Here is an 18280-nt window from a genome sequence, read left to right on the forward strand (position 1 = left end):
TTGGGGAGCCGTCCGCGCAGTGCTGCCAGCCACCAGCTGGGGTGACATGACAGTCACCAAGAGGGGAACTTGAGTGGTGTCAGGAGCCTACCGTGATACTGTCAGGACATCCAAGAAAGGCAAACTATGTGTTCTCTTCACTGTTTTCTTTCCAAACATGTTTGATGACCTTTCGTTTATGAACATTTGCATTCTCTGAGAGGATTCTTTCATATGCCACTGAGCTACTTCAACATAAAGCATCCATTATGGATTCAGAGGGACAAGGTCCTATATAAAGAATAGTTATATCTTAATTGTCTTGAAAGCGTGGCATGGGAATTGAAAATTCAAAGGTCAGAAATTCTACTTTGTTTTTCTTATTTTTCAAGAACTCAAGAGGCCAACAACATTAAGATTGATAGAAATACATTTTCCTTGTCTCTTTTGCACATTATACTAAACAGGAAAAGATGTCAAGCTGACAGGACTTCATGATGTTTTCTATCTAAAGGTGAATTGCCTTAATATGCCTACTAACAGAGACACTACCTTATACGTAAAAGGACTAAAAGACAAAACATTAAAGAGATCATTATGAAGGACCGTGGACATTGGAAAGCATGTTTAACCTCAGGAGCAATCAAACACAAAGGAAACCCCAACTGAGATATTATGATCCACCAGTCGAATTATGACAGACAAAAAAATGTATTAATCACAAGAAGTGCATGAGAGATGATACATCGATCCAGTCTTTCTTGGGGGCAGGGGAAATGTAGACAGGGATTCAGGAGCATTAAAAATGTTCATAGCTTCTGACTCATTAGTGACCCTATTGGGAATCTAACCCAAGGAAAAAAGTCTTAAATCCAAAGATATATGGATGAGGTCATTTGTTCCAGCAGTACATACAAGAGAAAAACACAGGGCACATTCTAAATATGGCCAATAAAATAGTTAACTAAGTTATAACAGTCATATGATTATATATATTTAGTCAATAGAATGATACCTATACACACTTCCAGAGATAAGCATCTGAAAGGACGTAGGCAAATCATTTTTAAATAGTATGGTTAAGGGTATTTTTCACACGATTATTTTGTTTACCTACCTTTTTTAGTTTTATGCAATAACCATGTTTACTTCAGTAATAAGGAAAACTCTAAAAAGACATATCATTTAAGAAATAAATTTACTGGGGTGTCTGGCTGGCTCAGTCAATGGAGCATGTGACTCTTGATCTTGGGGTCGGGAGTTCGAGCCCCCTGTTGGGTGTAGAGATTAGTTAAAAATAAAATCTTAGGGGCGCCTGGGGGGCTCAGTCGGTAAAGCGCCCAACCCTTGGTTTCGGCTCAGGTCGTGATCTCATGGTCGTGAAATCGAGCCCCGCATCAGCCTCCATGTTCAGTGCGGAGTCGGCTTGAGATTCTCTCTCTCCCTCTCCCACTGCACTCTCTCTCCCCCCAAATAAATAAGTCTTTTAAAAAAATAAAATCTTTAAGAAATCTAAAAAAATATTAACTAAGAGTGTATGAGCAAATGCTTGTGCTGAAATAGTAAGTGGGTAAGAGGAAGATATAAATGTTATACACGGTATTAGCTAACCTGTGTAAGATCACATGCATGAAGGAAGGAAACACACGAGAGGCTGAGAGTGGTTATCACGTTACGACTATGTTATGAGTAATTTTATTCTTGTTTCTATTTTCAGTTTTCCACAACAGGCATACATTTCTTTATCAGAAAAAAGAATTTTAATGAAAACAATGAACCCTGACCCATAACTTGCACCATAGTAAAAATTAACTCAAAATGGACCATAGGCTTCAATGTAAATCCTAAAATCATAAAACTGCTAGAAGAAAATCTTTGCAACTTTGGGTTGGGCAAAGATTACTTAGGACACCAAAACCACAACCCGTAAAAGAAAAAAATGAATAAATTGGACTTCATTAGATTTAAAAACTTCTGTTCTTGGAAAGTAACTGGCTGACATCTCATACTGACAGGAAAACTAAGTCGGTGACCAGAATACTTGCAAAGCACACATGTGATAAAGACTTGCAGCCATCATATAAAAAGAATCCTCGAAACTTGATAATAAGAAACAAACAGCCTAATTTAAAAATGGGCAACCGTTTTGAAGAAGAGAGATGGGTGGCCGAGAAGCACGTGAAAAGCTGTTCAGCCTCCCTGGTCATGTTGGGGAAATGCCAACGAAAACATAATGTAACACCACAGCACATCTCTGAGGAGGGCTACTTAAAAACAAAACAAAACACAAACAATATCAAGTGCGGACAAGGACTCAGAGCAACTGTATCTCTCATAACCCTTTGCCACAAATGCAAAATAGTGCGGCCTCATTGGTGTGAGAGCAGAGAGGTTGTCTGAAGCTCTGTGAGGACTTTGGAAACAAGGCCAATTTGGTCACTAATTAATTTCATTCAGGGTTTGCTTCTGTAAGATTCAAAGTTCACTTTAAGCATATGCTTCTGTCCCATTAATTTTCTGTTACACGCAGGAAACAGAAGTTCTCATGTCATAACGCTGTAGCTACGGCTATATGCTCTTTGATAGTTTTTATTCTGTTCCATACCATTTCATGTGTGTGTGTGTGTGTGTGTGCGTGTGTGTAAAGTAGGCTCCATGCCCAGCGTGCAGCCCAATGTGGGGCTTGAACTCACAACCCTGAGATCGAGACCTGAGCTGAGATCAAGAGTCGTACGCTTCACCGACCGAGCCGGCAGGCACCTCTATACTGTTTCACTTGTATAAAATGCTCGTCATGATGCACTAATCGACTGTATCGCCCACCCATGAGTAGTGACCCACAATTTGAAAAACAAGCCCAAGGGGCCTGGCTGCACCACCTGAATGTCTCATGAGCAACTTCCAGTGGGGAAAGACTCAAGAATACACAGACACTGTTTAACTGTTTGGGAACTGAATATTTTTAAAAATTAAAAACTGATTTAAAAATAGAGCCCTTACCACTCAGGCCTCATTGCCTAGTCCTGCGACCCGTCCCATGGCTGACCTCACTGTCCTCAGGCCTCCAGGCACCATCCTGCCCCAGGGCCCTTGCACCGGTTCTTCCTTCTGCCTGCAGCCTTCCCCAGATATCCTGTGACTAGGCCCTTGTCTCCTCCAAGTTTCTGCTCCAATGTCACACTCTCAGGAAGGCCCACCTTGGCTGCCAGAGTTAGCTCCAGCCACACCGTCAGTCACCCGCACGCTTCTATTACCATTTAGGGCACCTTCACCACCTGGCAGACTATTTAGTTAATTTATTACGTTTTGCTTATTTTCTGTTTCTCCCAGTAAGACTAGAACTCCATGAGCAAGGATCCTTGCCTCTTCTTCCCTGATGTATTCCAGCTGGGACAGAGCAGCGTCTAGTAGACATTTAAGGGTACAAATGGAATGTCGGGTCAAGGAATGGATGGAGGGGCTCGTTTCTTATCTATTTTCTATAAATTAGAATTAATGAGTGACAAGCTTTACATTGTCTCTGGTAAGGAGGGAGGAGCCTGGGACATGGTTCTGGGGTCTTACCCATATCCCCCAGCCCAAGGCTCGGGGTGGCACAATGATTCTCAAAGTGTGGGCCTGAATCACTTGTTGTGCTTATTAAATATACAGATTCCTGGACACCACCCCAGATTTACTGAGGTAGGGTCTGCTAGCAGGGCCCAGGAGTTTGTATTTTAAATCAGCCCCAGCTCCCACCCCAAGGAAATCACCGGTACCACGGAGAGAGCACTTGAGTCAGACCCGGATTCGGATCCATTACCTGGTATTAACCAGCTGTTTGGACTTCACTGTTCTGTGAATGCCGCCAGACTAATTCAGAGTGTCTACACTCTGGCTAGCAATAGCTGGGTGGTGATGATGGTGATGGGGGTGATGGTAGCGGTGTCCCTGTTAGTGGTGATGGGGGTGTGGTTGGTCTGCTGATGGGAGGAGCCATCAAACTGCTAGCACCGATCAACACTTACCCAGCGCCAGGGACCGTCTAAGTGCATTGACTCACTCAATCCTGTCTACGGACCCTACACACGAGCACAGGGAGACACAGAGGATGGACAGGCCTTGTTAAAGGCCCCACAGTTGTGGCTGGTCTGGTTTCCTGACTCTCCTATGTCACTGCCTTCAGTGTGATTCTAACTGCTATTACTTTAATACAGAAATTTTTTTAAAATCTTATTTTTCTCATTTATTATACAAAAGAAAATCTACAATGAGGTCGAATAAAATCAAGTAGGAACAAGTCAAAGAGGATCGGTTTTTATAAATTTCCCCTTAACGCTTGAGAGGAGGCTTGGGATTGCCTGACCCTTCCTCCTCTCTGTGATGGTCCAGGCCCAGCAGAGAGGATGAAGCCCATGCTCTCCATCTTGCTGGGCCGTCAGGGCCTGGGGAGGGACCCCGCGGCCCGACCAGCTGTGGCCTTCTGGGAGATTGCAGGTTGCTTCAGCTCCCCGCCACTAGGTGAGTCAGCACCTGGGCTTCAAGCCTGACAACGGACCCTACCGGGATGCACCTTAGAACCACCTGGGAGCCCAGCCGCGGCACGGGTCCAGCCCCTCTGGCACGGCTACGGAAACTCCCCAAGCGGCGGCTGGCCCTAGTGCTGCCCAGTGGGCTTCCGGCCTTGCTCTGCGCTCCTGACCCCACCCCTGGGGACTTGGACTTCGCCAAGAGCCCCCTTAAAAGCGCTTATCACGATTCCAATAACCAATTCCCTTCAACCCTCCCTTGAACACTTCACTGTGGTTTCATATTTAAGTGGGGCACATGCCTGTGGGCCGCATGCCATGTCGACAGCATGGGATTGTGGAGACGTGTGTCCAGACCAGGCTGAGAAGCAGGGCCTGCCTGGCACTGCCTAATAACCATCTGTTTCTATCATTCTGCAGGACAGCTTCCGAGATAATGGGATTTATTCTGCAGTATTTACTCTACTGTCTGGAGCATCTATACGCAAAGGAGCCCGGCCAGGGATGGCTCACTGCAGCCTTCAAGTCTCCGAGCGTCCTCTGTGCTCCCAACGGGCGCTTCCAGTGAACAGAGCTGAGGGAGCAGACCCACGGACCACCTCCTCCCCGAGGAGGACGAAGGCCACCGCTGACAGGCCCCAGACGCCAAATAACAGGGCACCAGCAAAAGAGAAAGAATGAGGGGCACCTGGGTGGCTCAGGTGGTGGAGCATCTGACTCTTGATTTCAGCTCAGGTCGTGATTCTCAGGGCCCTGGGAGCGAGTCCCGCACCGCTCGGTGGGGAGCCTTGCTTCTCTCCCTCTGCTCCCCCCACTCCTGCTTGTGCGCTCCCTCTCTCTTTCTCTCTCTCTCAAACAAACAAATAAATCTTAAACAAGAATGAAACAACCTGTGTGTGTCTAGTTGTTGGAGTTCCTTTCATGTAAGAAATAAGAATAAGAAAACATGCATTATCTGCTCATTTGTGCAAAAACTAAATCCAGGAAGGAGGAATCAGAGCCGGGAGAACCGGGTTACTTGCAAGGGTGGTGGGAGCAGAGGGCCAGGGTGGGAGGGACGCCTCCCTGAATATGCCCTTCCAACAGTTCTGGCTGCAGAACCAAACGAATGTTTCCCACAAGCCAATCAGTCAAGAGGGACTGAGGAAGGACTCCAATAAGATAGAGACAGAAACAAATGACCCTATAACTGTATTTCAAACATATAACATCCCGGCATGGAAGGGGGTGGACAAGAAACGACCTCGTAATTTTGGGAACCACTAATTTGACTATATGCCCTTAGTCTGGGCTCTGATAACAAGGTAGCACCGACCGGGGCCGCTCGAACAACAAACACTCATTTCTTGCAGTTCTGGCTGGAGGCTGGAAGTTTGAGATGAAGTAGCCAGCAGATCAGTTCTTGGGGAGGGCCCTCTTCTGGCTTACAGACAGCCGTCTTCTCGTGTGTTCACGTGGAGAGCAAGTCTCTTCTGCTAAGGGCATTAATCCCATCACTCGGGCTCCAACTCGTGACTTCATCTAAATCTAATCAGCCCCTAAAGGCCCATCTGCTAATACTGTCACATTGGGGGTTAGGGTTTCAACATATGAGTTTGGAGGGGCGGAGGGGGGACAATTTGCTCTATGACATGCTTTAAAGCTAAAGGCGAAAGGGTACCAGATCCAACTAGAAGGGTTTTCCATACGCAAATCTGTGACAATTTGAACATAAGAAAGAATGATAATAATAGGTGATAATCTATGGAAAAAGATAAAAATTCACAAGTCCATCTGGACACAAATAAATAACTGAATAAATAGGAAGCAGTGCAAGCTCTTCCTTATGGTAGCATTACAGGTAATACATGTAGAATTAGGAAGTTATAAAAGCATCACCCAGCACCCAACATAATAACCATCAATTCAGGCAGAAATCATGAACACTAAACTAGTGGATGATGTTTGATTACAAACAGACTATTTACATAGTCTCAAAGTATCTCCCCACAAGATACTTATTAATTACAAAGGGAAAAATACTGTACAGTGGAGAAATCTGGTAGACCATGCCTCTAAGGGTAGACCAGCTGGGCAGTTTCCTGCGGTGTCAGTCTGTATGAGACACACACACATAAAAACCCACTAGAAATGTAAAGGATGGCAAGTACTATGTTTACTAGAATTCCATTCGAGAGGGATACTATCTGATAGAAAAATACTCCAAGCCTCTCCCTCCCTGACCCAGAAACCTAACGAAGGCAGACCCCAACACTTGGTTCCATCGTGAGGCATGTGCATTTGTATATGTGGGTGTGTGTGTGGGGGGGTGTTGCTCAAAATGCTGGAGGAGAGGCTGAGTGATCACTTCCACTCCTCCACCATGCAGACCTCTGTTCCTCCTTTCAATACATTATTTTTAAGTGTTGAAAAAAATCTTGAATCACAGAGCTAAGAAATGTACCTGTACCTGTACATTGCACTGGAATGCCCTGCCCTCCCCCCAGGTGCTTAGAAATTTCTACAAAGCTCAGTTCCCCTGCCACTGTCCCTGAGAGTCATGGTTGTGTTGGTGCCTCCCTCATGCTCCACTGAGCTCTGCAACACGCCCCTCGTTTCTTCATCTGTCCACTGTCTGTTTCACATGCACTTGGGGCTTCTAGATGGCGTAAAAGCTCTTCTTTGACTTTCCATTTTTATACCTATGCAGGTGTTAGGCACAGGAGCACTTGCTTAGTAGATATGTGGGGGCACAATTTTTTTTTTTTTAAAGACAATGTTTTCTTGATCAGTTTCCCCCAGAGAAAAACCTTAATTTCCTGTTTGGGGGTTACTTTTGATTTGGAAGGAGATTTCATGGATCTTTCGTTTAAAAAGTAAGCTGGACAAGACAACCTTCCTGCAAAACTCAAACCAACCTAAAGAATGTTCTTAGGAAGTTTTAATTCAATGAAATCTCTTTTTTGAGGAGATACATCTCAAATTAATCTTAAAAATCAGCATCCAGCTGATAAATCAACAGTGTGATGAGTTGTCTCCATTCTGTTCCCATTTTAATTAAAAAACTCCAACTTTTAATAGAATATTCCTCTTTGATTTTCAAGGTTAAAAATTTCAGACTAATAAATCTGATGCTTTTAGTGTTTATAATGACAAATGTTTACAAATAAAATTGCTCAGTGGAAATTAAGATATGGTGATAGGAAGGAATCCACAGACTTCAGAGGATTCTATGACCATTCTATGACCAAATACAGACGCGGAAAAGCCTGATTTATTATGATGTAATCTTTCAGATGTACAATAAGTTTTAAAGGCTGATTTAGAAACAAACCTAGCACAAAACATGGAATTCCCTCGTGATCCATCATGCAGTCCCTCGCCGTGATGTGCCCTACCCAGAATATTTGTCATTCTTTTGTATCTCCTTTATACTTTGGTTTTATATAAAAGTTTACTCCATAAACATATTTTAATCTTTTAAAAAATTATTCAATTTCTTTAAACTTAAAAAACCCAAACCAAACCCACAACAGTTCACCCAGTTCTCCCATGCTCTACCCCCACCCTTGGCAACCACCCATGTGTTCTCTGTATCCATGAGCTTGTTGTTGCTGTTTTAAAAGATACTGTAAAAGAGATCATATGGTATTTGTCTTTCTCTGTCTCACTTATTTCACTGAGCATAGACCCCTTTGAGGTCTGTCCATTTTGTCTCAAATGGAAAGATTTCATTCTTTTCTGTAGCTAAATAATATTCCATTCTTTGTGTGTGTGTGTGTTTTCATATCTTGGCTATTGTGTATAATGCTGATGGGGGTGCTGATACCTTTTTGAGTTAGTGCTTTCATTTTCTTCAGATAAATACCCAGTAGTGGAATTACTGGATCACATGGAAGTTCTATTTTTAACTTCTTGAGGAACCTCCATACTGTTTCCCACAGAGGCTGCACTGGTTTGCGTTTCCACCAACAGAACACGAGGAGTCCCTTGTCTCTGTGTTCTTGCCAACACCTGCTGTTTCTTGTGTTTTTGGTATTAGCCATTATGACAGGTGTGAGGTGATATCTCATTGTAGTTTTGATTTGTATTTCCCTGATGATGAGTGATTTTGAGCATCTTTTCATGTGTCTATCGCCATCTGGATGTCTTCTTTGGAGAAATGTCTGTTCATGTCTTCTGCCCACTTTTACTGAGATTACTTGTGGGTTTATTTTTTTTTTCTCTTTGCTATTGAGTTATAGTTGTTTATATATTTTAGATATTAGTCCTTTATCAGATATATGATTTGCAATTGTTTTCTCCCATTCGGTAAGTTGTCCTTTCATTTTGTTGATGGTTTCCTTTGCTGTGCAGATGCTTTTTAGCTTGTTGTGGTCATATTTGAATCTCTTTTTTTTAATGCTGTTTTGAGATCACTCCATTTTGGAACACATGCTCTAGTTCACCAATTCACCTTGTGAATATATCACAACCTATCCATTCTTTGCCACTGTTGGGCATTTAGATACTGTGCTTGTTTTATGTTTTTGTGTTTGGGGGATTTTGTTTGTTTTTGTGATAGTAATATGGCAGGAGTATTCTGGTTCACATCTTATTGCACACATGCAATAATTTCTTTATTTCTTTCCTTTTTTTTTAGAGTGGGGGGCAGAGGGAGAGAGAGAATCTTAAGCAGGCTCCACGCCCAGCATGGAGCCCAACTTGAGGCTCCATCTCATGGCCCTGAGATCATGACCTGAGCCTAAACCAAGAGTCAGACGCTCAGCCTACTGAGCCACCCAGGCGCCCTGTAAGAATTTCCTGAGGGTATGGAACCAGCAGTACAATTACTGGGTAGAAGAGAATGTTCCTCTTCAGCTTCATCAGATATTGCCAACTTACTCTCCAAAATGCTTGTTCCGTTTTTTGCTACAACCATTATCACATCCTCCCCAGATTTGGTATTGTCCAGTTTTCAAACTTCTACCATAGAGCTGTGAATTTCTTTCAGGCTGTGCAGCCCTTACCCAAGGTGAGGGTTAGCAGCTTCTCCTGTTCTTACCTATCAGTTAGTTTCTTCATCTTTAATCTCTGCATTTATACCCTTTGCCCATTTTTCTATTGGACTATTTATTGATTTTTATAATTATTGATTAGTAAGAGATACATGTATATTCTGGACACTAATCCTCTGTTAGTCCTAAGAAGTGCAAATAGCTTTACCTAGTTTATGGCCTGCCTTCTCATATTTAATGGTATCTTTAGATACAGAGCAGTTTCAAATTTTAATGAGCTCAAATTGATCAATCTCTACCTTTATGCTGTTTTCTTCTTAGTCTTTTTTTTTTTAATCTTTCCTTACTCACTGAATTGATATAATTCTATTAGGCAAATGCTTATCAAAACATTGATATTTTTTCCCAAGTTCCAACATAGGTCAACGAGATTTACTAGTGGCTTTCCCAACATAAGAACTTTGGTTATCTCAGTAATCACTGTTCCAATTATTTAAAATGTTAACAATAACTCTAGCGGCAAAAGTTTGTACAAATGGTTTTCAGTTCCGGTGAAATAGTTGATATATACGTGATCCTTTTTAAAAAGGAGACCTTTGAACCGCCCAGACGTCTAGATAAGTATTGAGGACGTGAAAATTAACAATGGCTTAGTTGTATGCCCTTTGATGTGGATTACACCACAAACCCGCACCCTGCTCCACTCGATCTGTCTAGGCGTTATTCTCAAAATGCCTCCCCCTCCTCCAGCTACTTCCGTTGCTTGCTGGTGCTCCGTATTCAGCCCTCCCTCATCACTTAAGCCCCATTAAAACTCCTCTCGCCAGAGATGGCTTAGACTGTTATCATCCCCTGCACTTTGTGTAGCATGTTGAAATGGCAGGTGGTTAAATGAAAAGTTGAAAAGACATTTGGGGAATGCCTTTGGACAGGATTGTTTAGACTTCATACGGCTGGTAAATATTTATCTACCACTCAGAAACCAGCGACCCACCTTCCTTTCATTTTCTGCTGGTGAAAGTTCCATCCTTTGAAGTTGCAAGAGGTTATTTTCAGACTCTCTCATTTTTGCCTCTTTGTTCTCATCTTTTTTTTTTTTTTAATTTTATTATGTTATGTTAGTCACCATGCAGTACATTATTAGTTTTTGATGTGGTGATCCACGATCCATTGTTTTCGTACAATACCCAGTGCTCCACGCAGTACGTGCCCTCCTTAACACCCATCACCAGGCTAACCCATCCCCCCACCCCCTCCCCTCTAAAACCCTGTTTGTTTCTCAGAGTCCATCGTCTCTCATGGTTCGTCTCTCCCTCCAATTCCCCCCCTTCATTTCTCCCTTCCTTCTCCTAATGCCCTCCATGCTGTTCCTTATGTTCCACAAACAAGTGAAACCATATAATTGACTTTCTCTGCTTGACTTATTTCACTTAGCATCATCTCCTCCAGTCCCATCCATGTGGATGTACAAGTTGGGTATTCATCCTTTCTGATGGCTGAGTCATCTTCCATGGTATATATGGACCACATCTTCTTTACCCATTCATCTGGTGAAGGGCATCTCGGCTCTTTCCACAGTTTGGCTATTGCGGACATTGCTGCTATGAACGTTGGGGTGCATATGGCCCTTCTTTTCACTACATCTGTGTCTTTGGGGTAAATACCCAGGAGTGCAATTGCTGGGTCATAGGGTAGCTCTATTTTTAAATTTTTGAAGCACCTCCACACTGTTTTCCAAAGTGGCTGTACCAACTTGCATTCCCACCAACAGTGTAAGAGGGTTCCCCTTTCTCCACAACCTCTCCAACATTTGTTGTTTCTTTCCCTGTCCATTTTTGCCATTCTAACTGGTGTAAGGTGGTATCTCAATGTGGTTTTGATTTGAATTTCCCTGATGGCTAATGATGATGAACACTTTTTCATGTGTCTGTTAGCCATTTGTATGTCTTCTTCAGAGAAGTGTCTTTTCATATTTTCTGCCCACTTTTTGACTTGATTATTTGTTTCTTGGGTGTTGAGTTTGAGAAGTTCTTTATAGATCTTGGATACCAGCCCTTTATCTGTAGTGTCATTTGCAAATATCTTCTCCCTGTTCTCATCTTCTGAGCCCAGGGTTCTCCTGGAGGAGGGGCATGGCCCACTGGCACCTTTCAGGCCACACTCTCCCAAACTCACTGCCTGAAAGGAAGCCCCTGCCCCCAGTTGTGGTGCACAGTGTCCTGGGGACCCCTGGCTTGGGTTACATGTCCATCTCTCCGTGCAGTCTCAGAAGATGGGGGTGGTGGGAGGGAGTGTGCTGAACAGATTCTACCATGGGCTCAGGCTGTTCCCCAGCCAACTACTAAGGCTGGGAGACAGCATCCCAGGGCCCCCACTAGCCACAGATTGGGGTAGGGGTGGGAAAGAGCAATTCCCCAAAGAGGAAGGTGATTCTCCCCAATTCATTAGAATAAATGTCTACCGCACAGTGTATCAGTCTTGGCTCGGATCCTTCTAGGTTCTGTGACCTTGGTCAAGTCCTTGATTTTCACATGGCCTCCGTTTCAGCCCATCTTGCACTTTGTCCCACAATCCTAGTATTGTAGAAGGAATAGCGCAAAGGATTTCTCCTTTTAAAACCTCTGTATGACACTGATCCTTCCTCAAGTTTTCGAAGCTACAGGAACTCCACAGTGTACTTATGAGCCCCTGGTACATAGCTAAGTGCCTTAGGACACATTAGCCCCTGCCCTTCACCCATAAATAAGGAAGCTAAGGTCCAGACATGAAAGTGACTGCCGTGGGGCTAGACACCATAGAAGGCTCCCAAAAAACGTTCCGGGCTCTGTGGAGGCATGGCCTCATGAGATTTGTCATTAGTCAAGATGACAAACAACAGCTTAATGTTTAGTTGCAATAATCGATGGCCAGATTTGTTTATCTAATAAATAGTCGATACTTGAGGAATTACATTTATGGTTATTAGAGCAACAGAGTCAGCTTTGGGATGTGACATACTGATCCTGAGGGAAGGCAACCAAAGGCAAGGGGGGGCCACACGAGTAAATACTTGTCAGCCGGCATAATGGAGGGTGAAGTAAGAATCAGGAGTATCCGGACAGCCCAAATAATTTGGACTCAGAAAAATAAAACAATGCTAGCAAGGAGAAGGTGGGCACTTGAACTCATTAGGAGTAAATGTGCAACAGACAAACAATGAAAGATCAGTTATATTCCCAAGCAGACAGAAGATATAATTTAGAAGATGATTTAACGTTGCTGCTTTCAGAAGCACAATTTTATTTGCTTTCACACAATTCCCAATGTTGCTATTAGTATTATGCAGGGATCTCACATGACTCTCCAAAACCCAGAAGTGATCAGACAGGAGCTATCCCCTGGGCGGACTGCACACGAAGTGAGGAGCTTTGCCTTGTCCTCTGTCCTTGGCACATCCGTGGCGGTTCCTCTCCCTGCTTCCCATTTGTAAAACAGCAAAGGGAAAAGACAAGAAGCTTGCAGGGCAGCTGCCAGAGTTAAGAGTCTTTTATGGTTTGTCTCCCTCTCTGATTTCATCTTATTGTATTTTTCCTTCCTTACCCCATGATCTTGTTTTGTTTCTTAAATTCCACATATGAGTGAAATCATATAATTCTTTCTCTGATTGGCTTATTTTGCTTAGCATAATACCCTCTAGTTCCAACCATGTCATTGCAAATGGTAAGATTTCATTCTTTTTGATGGTTGAGTAATATTCCAGTGTGTGTGTGTGTGTACGTGTGTGTACACCACATCTTCTTTATTGATTCATCTGTCGGTGGACATCTGGGCTCTTTCCACAGTTTGGCTGTTGTGGACACTGCTGCTATAAACACTGGGGTGCAGGTGCCCCTTTGAATCACTACGTTTGTATCCTTTGGGTAAATACCTAATAGTGTGACTGCTGGGTCATAGGATAGTTCTATTTTTAACCTCTTAAGGAACTGCTATACTGTTTTCCAGAGTGGCTGCACCAGTTTGCATTTCCACCAATAGTGTAAGAGGGTTCCCCTTTCTCTGCATCCTCGCCAACATCTGTCATTTCCTGACTTGCTAATTTTAGCCATCCTGACTGGTGAGAGGAGCCCGATGCCAGACTCGATCCTGAGACCATGACCTGAGCCGAAGGCAGACGCTTAATGGACTGAGCCACCCAGGCGCCCACCCAAAAGTGATTTTAAAGCGAATTTCTAAGATTGATGGAGCCTTGAGAAATGCTGGCCTAGGAAATGGAGAAGCAGCCATATCTAAAGTGGGATGCACATACCTCAGGAGCTCTGAACACGTCCATGGAGATCATGGGGACAGTGGTGTGAACTCTGGGAATTGTTCCACTTACAGCTGACTCTTCTTGTACTTTTCCCATCCTCATGGGCTTTCACCTGCAGTGACATTCCAGGTGACCCCATGCAGATTTCTGGGGCTCCTTCTCAATGTAGCTCCATCACCTCTAGCACTGAGCCCCACAAATGCCCCCATCAGCTCCTCGAAACTCTGATCTCTCAAGTCATTATGATCGCTGGGTTTTACTTGAGTTTCCCCTCCTCCTCCAACGTCCAGAAAGTGCTTCCCGGCAGAAAGCTGGATGTAAGGCCCACTGTGGTGGTTTCCTCTGTCTTGGTGACCGCGGTCCAGCGCTGCATGTTGTCCAACACCAGAAAACAGTGCGTTTCACATTTGTCCAGCTTTCATGCTGTAACATGTGCAGGGAGCCTGCCCCCGCTGCTCTGGCATGACCAGATGTGGCAGGTTCTTTTTCGTTGCTTCTAAGGTCTTCTCCTTTTTTGGACACATTCTTTAGTTGCATCACATGCATCTAGGTGTAGATTTCTCTTAACTTTGCTTACCTGATGCTCATCATGCTTCCTGTATTTGTGGACTTATGTCTTTCATTGGTTCTCGAAAATTCTCAGGAGTCATCTTCACAAATACTGCCTCTCTTCCACGGTCTTTCTCTTCTGTGCACCCGCAGTCTGACACTCTTGTTCTGCCCTCCCAGTTGCGAAACGCCTCCGTCACACTGTTCCATGCCTTTCCTCTTTGCGGTCCATTCTGGGCAATCCATTCCTGCCTGTCCTCAACTCTAAAATTCCCTCAACTGGGTCTCATCTATTTAACCTTTCTGTTGGGATTTTACTCCAAAGGTTCATTTTGTCATAGTTTTATGGGGGTATGATTGATACGCAAAAACTTGCACGTATTCAATGTACACGACTGGATGAGTTTGGACACGTGCACACACCTGTGATACCATCACCGTCACCACAATTCAGCAATTACATTTTTAAACAACGTTCTCTTTGGTCCTTTCCTGTTTTTAATATTTTTTGTTTGTTTGTTTCAAAGCAATACAAAACTTATAGAAAAGTTTAACATGGAGTAGATTCTATGGGCCCACCCGGGGTGATGTCCTGGTATCCTACCCAGGCTGGGACTCTCTGTGTTGCACTAGTCCCATGGGCAGAGAGCCTCCTTACTCTGCTCAGGTGACTCCTTACCCTGGCCCGCCAACAAACAAGGACATACTCTTCACCCTTTTGATCTCACTTCCCATACCAGGCAGCCCTCTTATGCGGCATGGGGTCTGATACTCAGATCTGGGTCAGCACAGCTGTGTCCACCTCCCCCGCCCCTGCCATGTCACCGCCAGTGCCCCCTAGTGGCTTTAGGACAAGACTGTTTGAGGAGAAGGCTGGGAGAGCAAAAGGACAGCGGCCTGGCTCTCTGGTCACGGTGGCGGCTCCTCTTGGTTTCTCACTTCCACTCATTTCCTTAAACAGCTCATATATTTTGTTTCTGATAACTTTAATATCTGAGGTCCTTGGAAGTACAATCTACAGCTTTTATCTTTCCAACTCTCAATTACAGTGGTTTCTTCCCTTGTATTTCGTGATCTCTGATTTTAAGTTCACAGTTGGTTGATCTTAAACCGTGGAAAACATGGAAGCATGATTTGAGGAAGCCCTTCCAGGATCTCTGGCTCAATCTGGGAGCCTCAGGTCCATACTCTCTCACCCCACCAGAGGGCTAAGAACTTATTTCTTATTACCAGTGCCAACAGGGTACCTTCCCTCAGAGAAACCTACCTTTCTTATATGCTCACGACTTACAGCTTAGGTCTTTTCTCCCCCCCTTCTCTTTTGATCCCCTGGAGATTTGTCTTAATTTCTAAAATCCAGCAACCCAACACATTTTTTTCTGCAAAATCAGTTTTAGAGCAGGAGGGAGGGGCCCTAGACTTTTCAGTCCCTATTGACATAAGAGGAAAGCTTCTATATTCACTTTTAACTAAAAACAAAGATGAACGTGAAAGATTTTCAGTGGGAGATGTATGAAATTGTAAGTGCCCACTAGGCCTTCTTAGGTTTAACCATTTACACTCCTGTAATGCCACAACTGGCAGCAGCTTCATTTAAGAGGACAGAGAAGAAACACATGTTGAGGGCAGGGCATTATCAGGTACTCCTCTCTGTGGTCCATATAGGCGTGCTTGAGCTCCTGGCAGAGCTGCTCGTGACTCCCCAGCTGTCACTCAGGGTAAGATGGAGTAGGAGTGGCCCTGGCTCAGCAGTCTTCGGCCATGGGAACTGATACATCTCATAATAGTTACCTGAGTTTATCTTTTAGATCCCCAAACTCAGTTAACACAGCCTAAAGGTCTGGCTTCCTGACAGATGTTTAAAGATCATTCCGTTTTCTCCAGCTAGAAAAAGTGTACCAGCCAGAGTGCATCTTTAACAGGACCAATGATGTTTTATAACACAGCTGACATTCTGACTCCATAGGTTTCTAGGACAAGCTAAAAAGTCAACCCAAAGTGAAATCTGTCTGTTGAGAAGAAAAGGGGTTTGTTAAACCTTTACTCACTGTACTTTATCAACATCTTCACATATTTGGTGTCCATGCTCAAGTTTTTCCAGTGGGTGTCTTATGAAAAAATGTAGAGATTCGTGTCCTAGAGGAATTCATTTTTAGGTCATTCATAACTGAGATAGAGGTCTTTCCTCAATTATAACCCAGCTACAACGTATCTATGAGATTGTTTCATCTTTGGGTATTTGGTTTTTTGAATCATCCTTCTTAAGATCACCAGGATGTGTGTGTGTGATTAGATCACCAGTGAAACCAACCTGAAAAACATTTTCTGAGTTAGGAATTCCATCCTCCGCAGTTCAAAAAGTAATGCAAGCTGATGAGAGGTTCAAGCCATTTGAAATCGGATGTGCTGATGTGCTTTCTGATGGAGACTTAGTTATGCCGGTTGCTTACCAAGCTTATCGTTATTATTTTTTGCAGTGATTACATGCAGCTGAATCAAAATAACTTCTAAAATTGTTCTTTGGTTTTTATCTTTTAGAGGAGAATTACTAACATTAGTTATTAATCCAGGAAAGCTTATTTTTTCCAAACATTTTATTATGAAAAACTTCAAACGTACGTAAAAGTTCGAAGAATTTTATAGTTCGTGTAGTCTACCACTAAGGTTTTGTCACATGTCCACCTTCCCATGCAGGAAGCCACCTGCTGCCTGGACTGCGGCGGCCGTTTCCTAAGGGTGTCTTACCTCTCCATGCTGCCCATCGGCTCTCCTGCTGTCAGAGCCGTCTTCCTACAACACAAATTTTATCCTGTTACTTCTGTTGTTAGAGCCTTCTCACACGCCCTACAGCTTCAGGAAAATGCCCCAAAGTCCTGGATGCATCTGGCCCCTGTTCCCCTTTGCAGCTCACGTCTTACTTCCTCTTTCCTCCCCAATACGCTGGCAGTTCTCGGTCCCCAGGAAGTCCTCTGACATCTCTGAGTCTCTGCTCAGCCTCCTCTTTCTACCCCGACGGCCCTTTCTTCCCTTCCCCCGTAAGCCCCCACCTGCGCTGTCACTGAGTCCAGGTCTGCAGCTCGTGTGTACTCCACGACCCCACCGCACCCACAGCCCCCACACCCCAACTGCCAACAAGCACACACGCCTCCCCAAGCCCCGTGTCCTTTCCTTGACGTCACTCACCAGCACCCCGTTTTCTGGCCTTTCTCGCTGCTCTGAAGTGCAAACTCCTACTGACTTCGGCGCTCCGTGGCTCAGCGTGTCGCGATAACCCCTACAGCCCGGCTCCCGACGCAGGGCTCGCCTCTCCGCGTACGCCCCGCCCCGGCCCTGGCGGCAGCGCCGGCCCCGCCCACCGCCCCGCGGGCCGCCGGCCGGAAAGCGCGGCGCCAACTGCCGCAAAGCGCCGTACGACAGAACCCGGGACCGGGCTACGGCCGGCAACCGCTCCCGACGCCGCTGCAAACCCGGCGGCTGCCGGAGTCGAGCGCGGCACCTGCGCGTCTGCTCGCCCTCCGCGCTGGCCCTGCGTCCCTGGAGGCGGCCCGGAGCCGCCGCGCCGCGGAGGCGGTCCGCGCCCGCCCTGCCGGTCGCCATCATCCCGGCGTGCACTGCGGCGGCGGCGGCGGCGGCGGCGGGCGGGCCGGCGGCCATGTTGCGATAGTCTGTTGTTTTCTTCCTGCGGAGGAGCCGGGCCGGGGTGCCCGAGACCGCCGGCCGCCTACCCCCTGCTCCCGGTCCCGGCCCCTCGTCCCCCGTCCTCCGCCGCGCGTTCCCGGGCTCCGGCCGGCCGGCGGCCCACCGGCCGGCTTGGCGGGGCGACCCTGAAGGCCGGGCCCGCGAGCGCCATGGCGGCCGCCCTGGGAGCGGGCGGAGGAGCCGGCGCCGGAGGTACGTGAGCCGCCCCGCGCGGGGGGACGGGCCGGGGCTCCCTTGGCCCGCGTCGTCCTGCCTCCCGCGTCGGTCTCCGCGCCGCGGTG

At 45.5% G+C, this 18280-nt stretch overlaps 1 protein-coding gene across 10 annotated transcripts in view; it reads left to right on the forward strand.

Annotated features, from left to right (window-relative positions):
* Positions 1-17931: 17931 nt before the first annotated feature.
* Positions 17932-18280, forward strand: part of RBM33 (RNA binding motif protein 33) — a 124861-nt gene continuing 124512 nt past the window's right edge. For all 10 annotated transcript variants that reach the window (XM_028094666.2, XM_028094667.2, XM_088018591.1 and 7 more), the window contains exon 1: positions 17932-18191. In XM_028094666.2, the coding sequence (XP_027950467.1) occupies positions 18149-18191 (43 nt within the window). In that variant the 5' untranslated portion in view covers positions 17932-18148. The remainder of the gene's footprint in view (positions 18192-18280) is intronic.

This window comes from Eumetopias jubatus, unplaced genomic scaffold (assembly GCF_037043125.1).
Source record: "Eumetopias jubatus isolate StellerSeaLion01/CBP00866 unplaced genomic scaffold, mEumJub1_p1.0 scaffold_14, whole genome shotgun sequence".
Classification (NCBI taxonomy): Eukaryota; Metazoa; Chordata; class Mammalia; order Carnivora; family Otariidae; genus Eumetopias; species Eumetopias jubatus.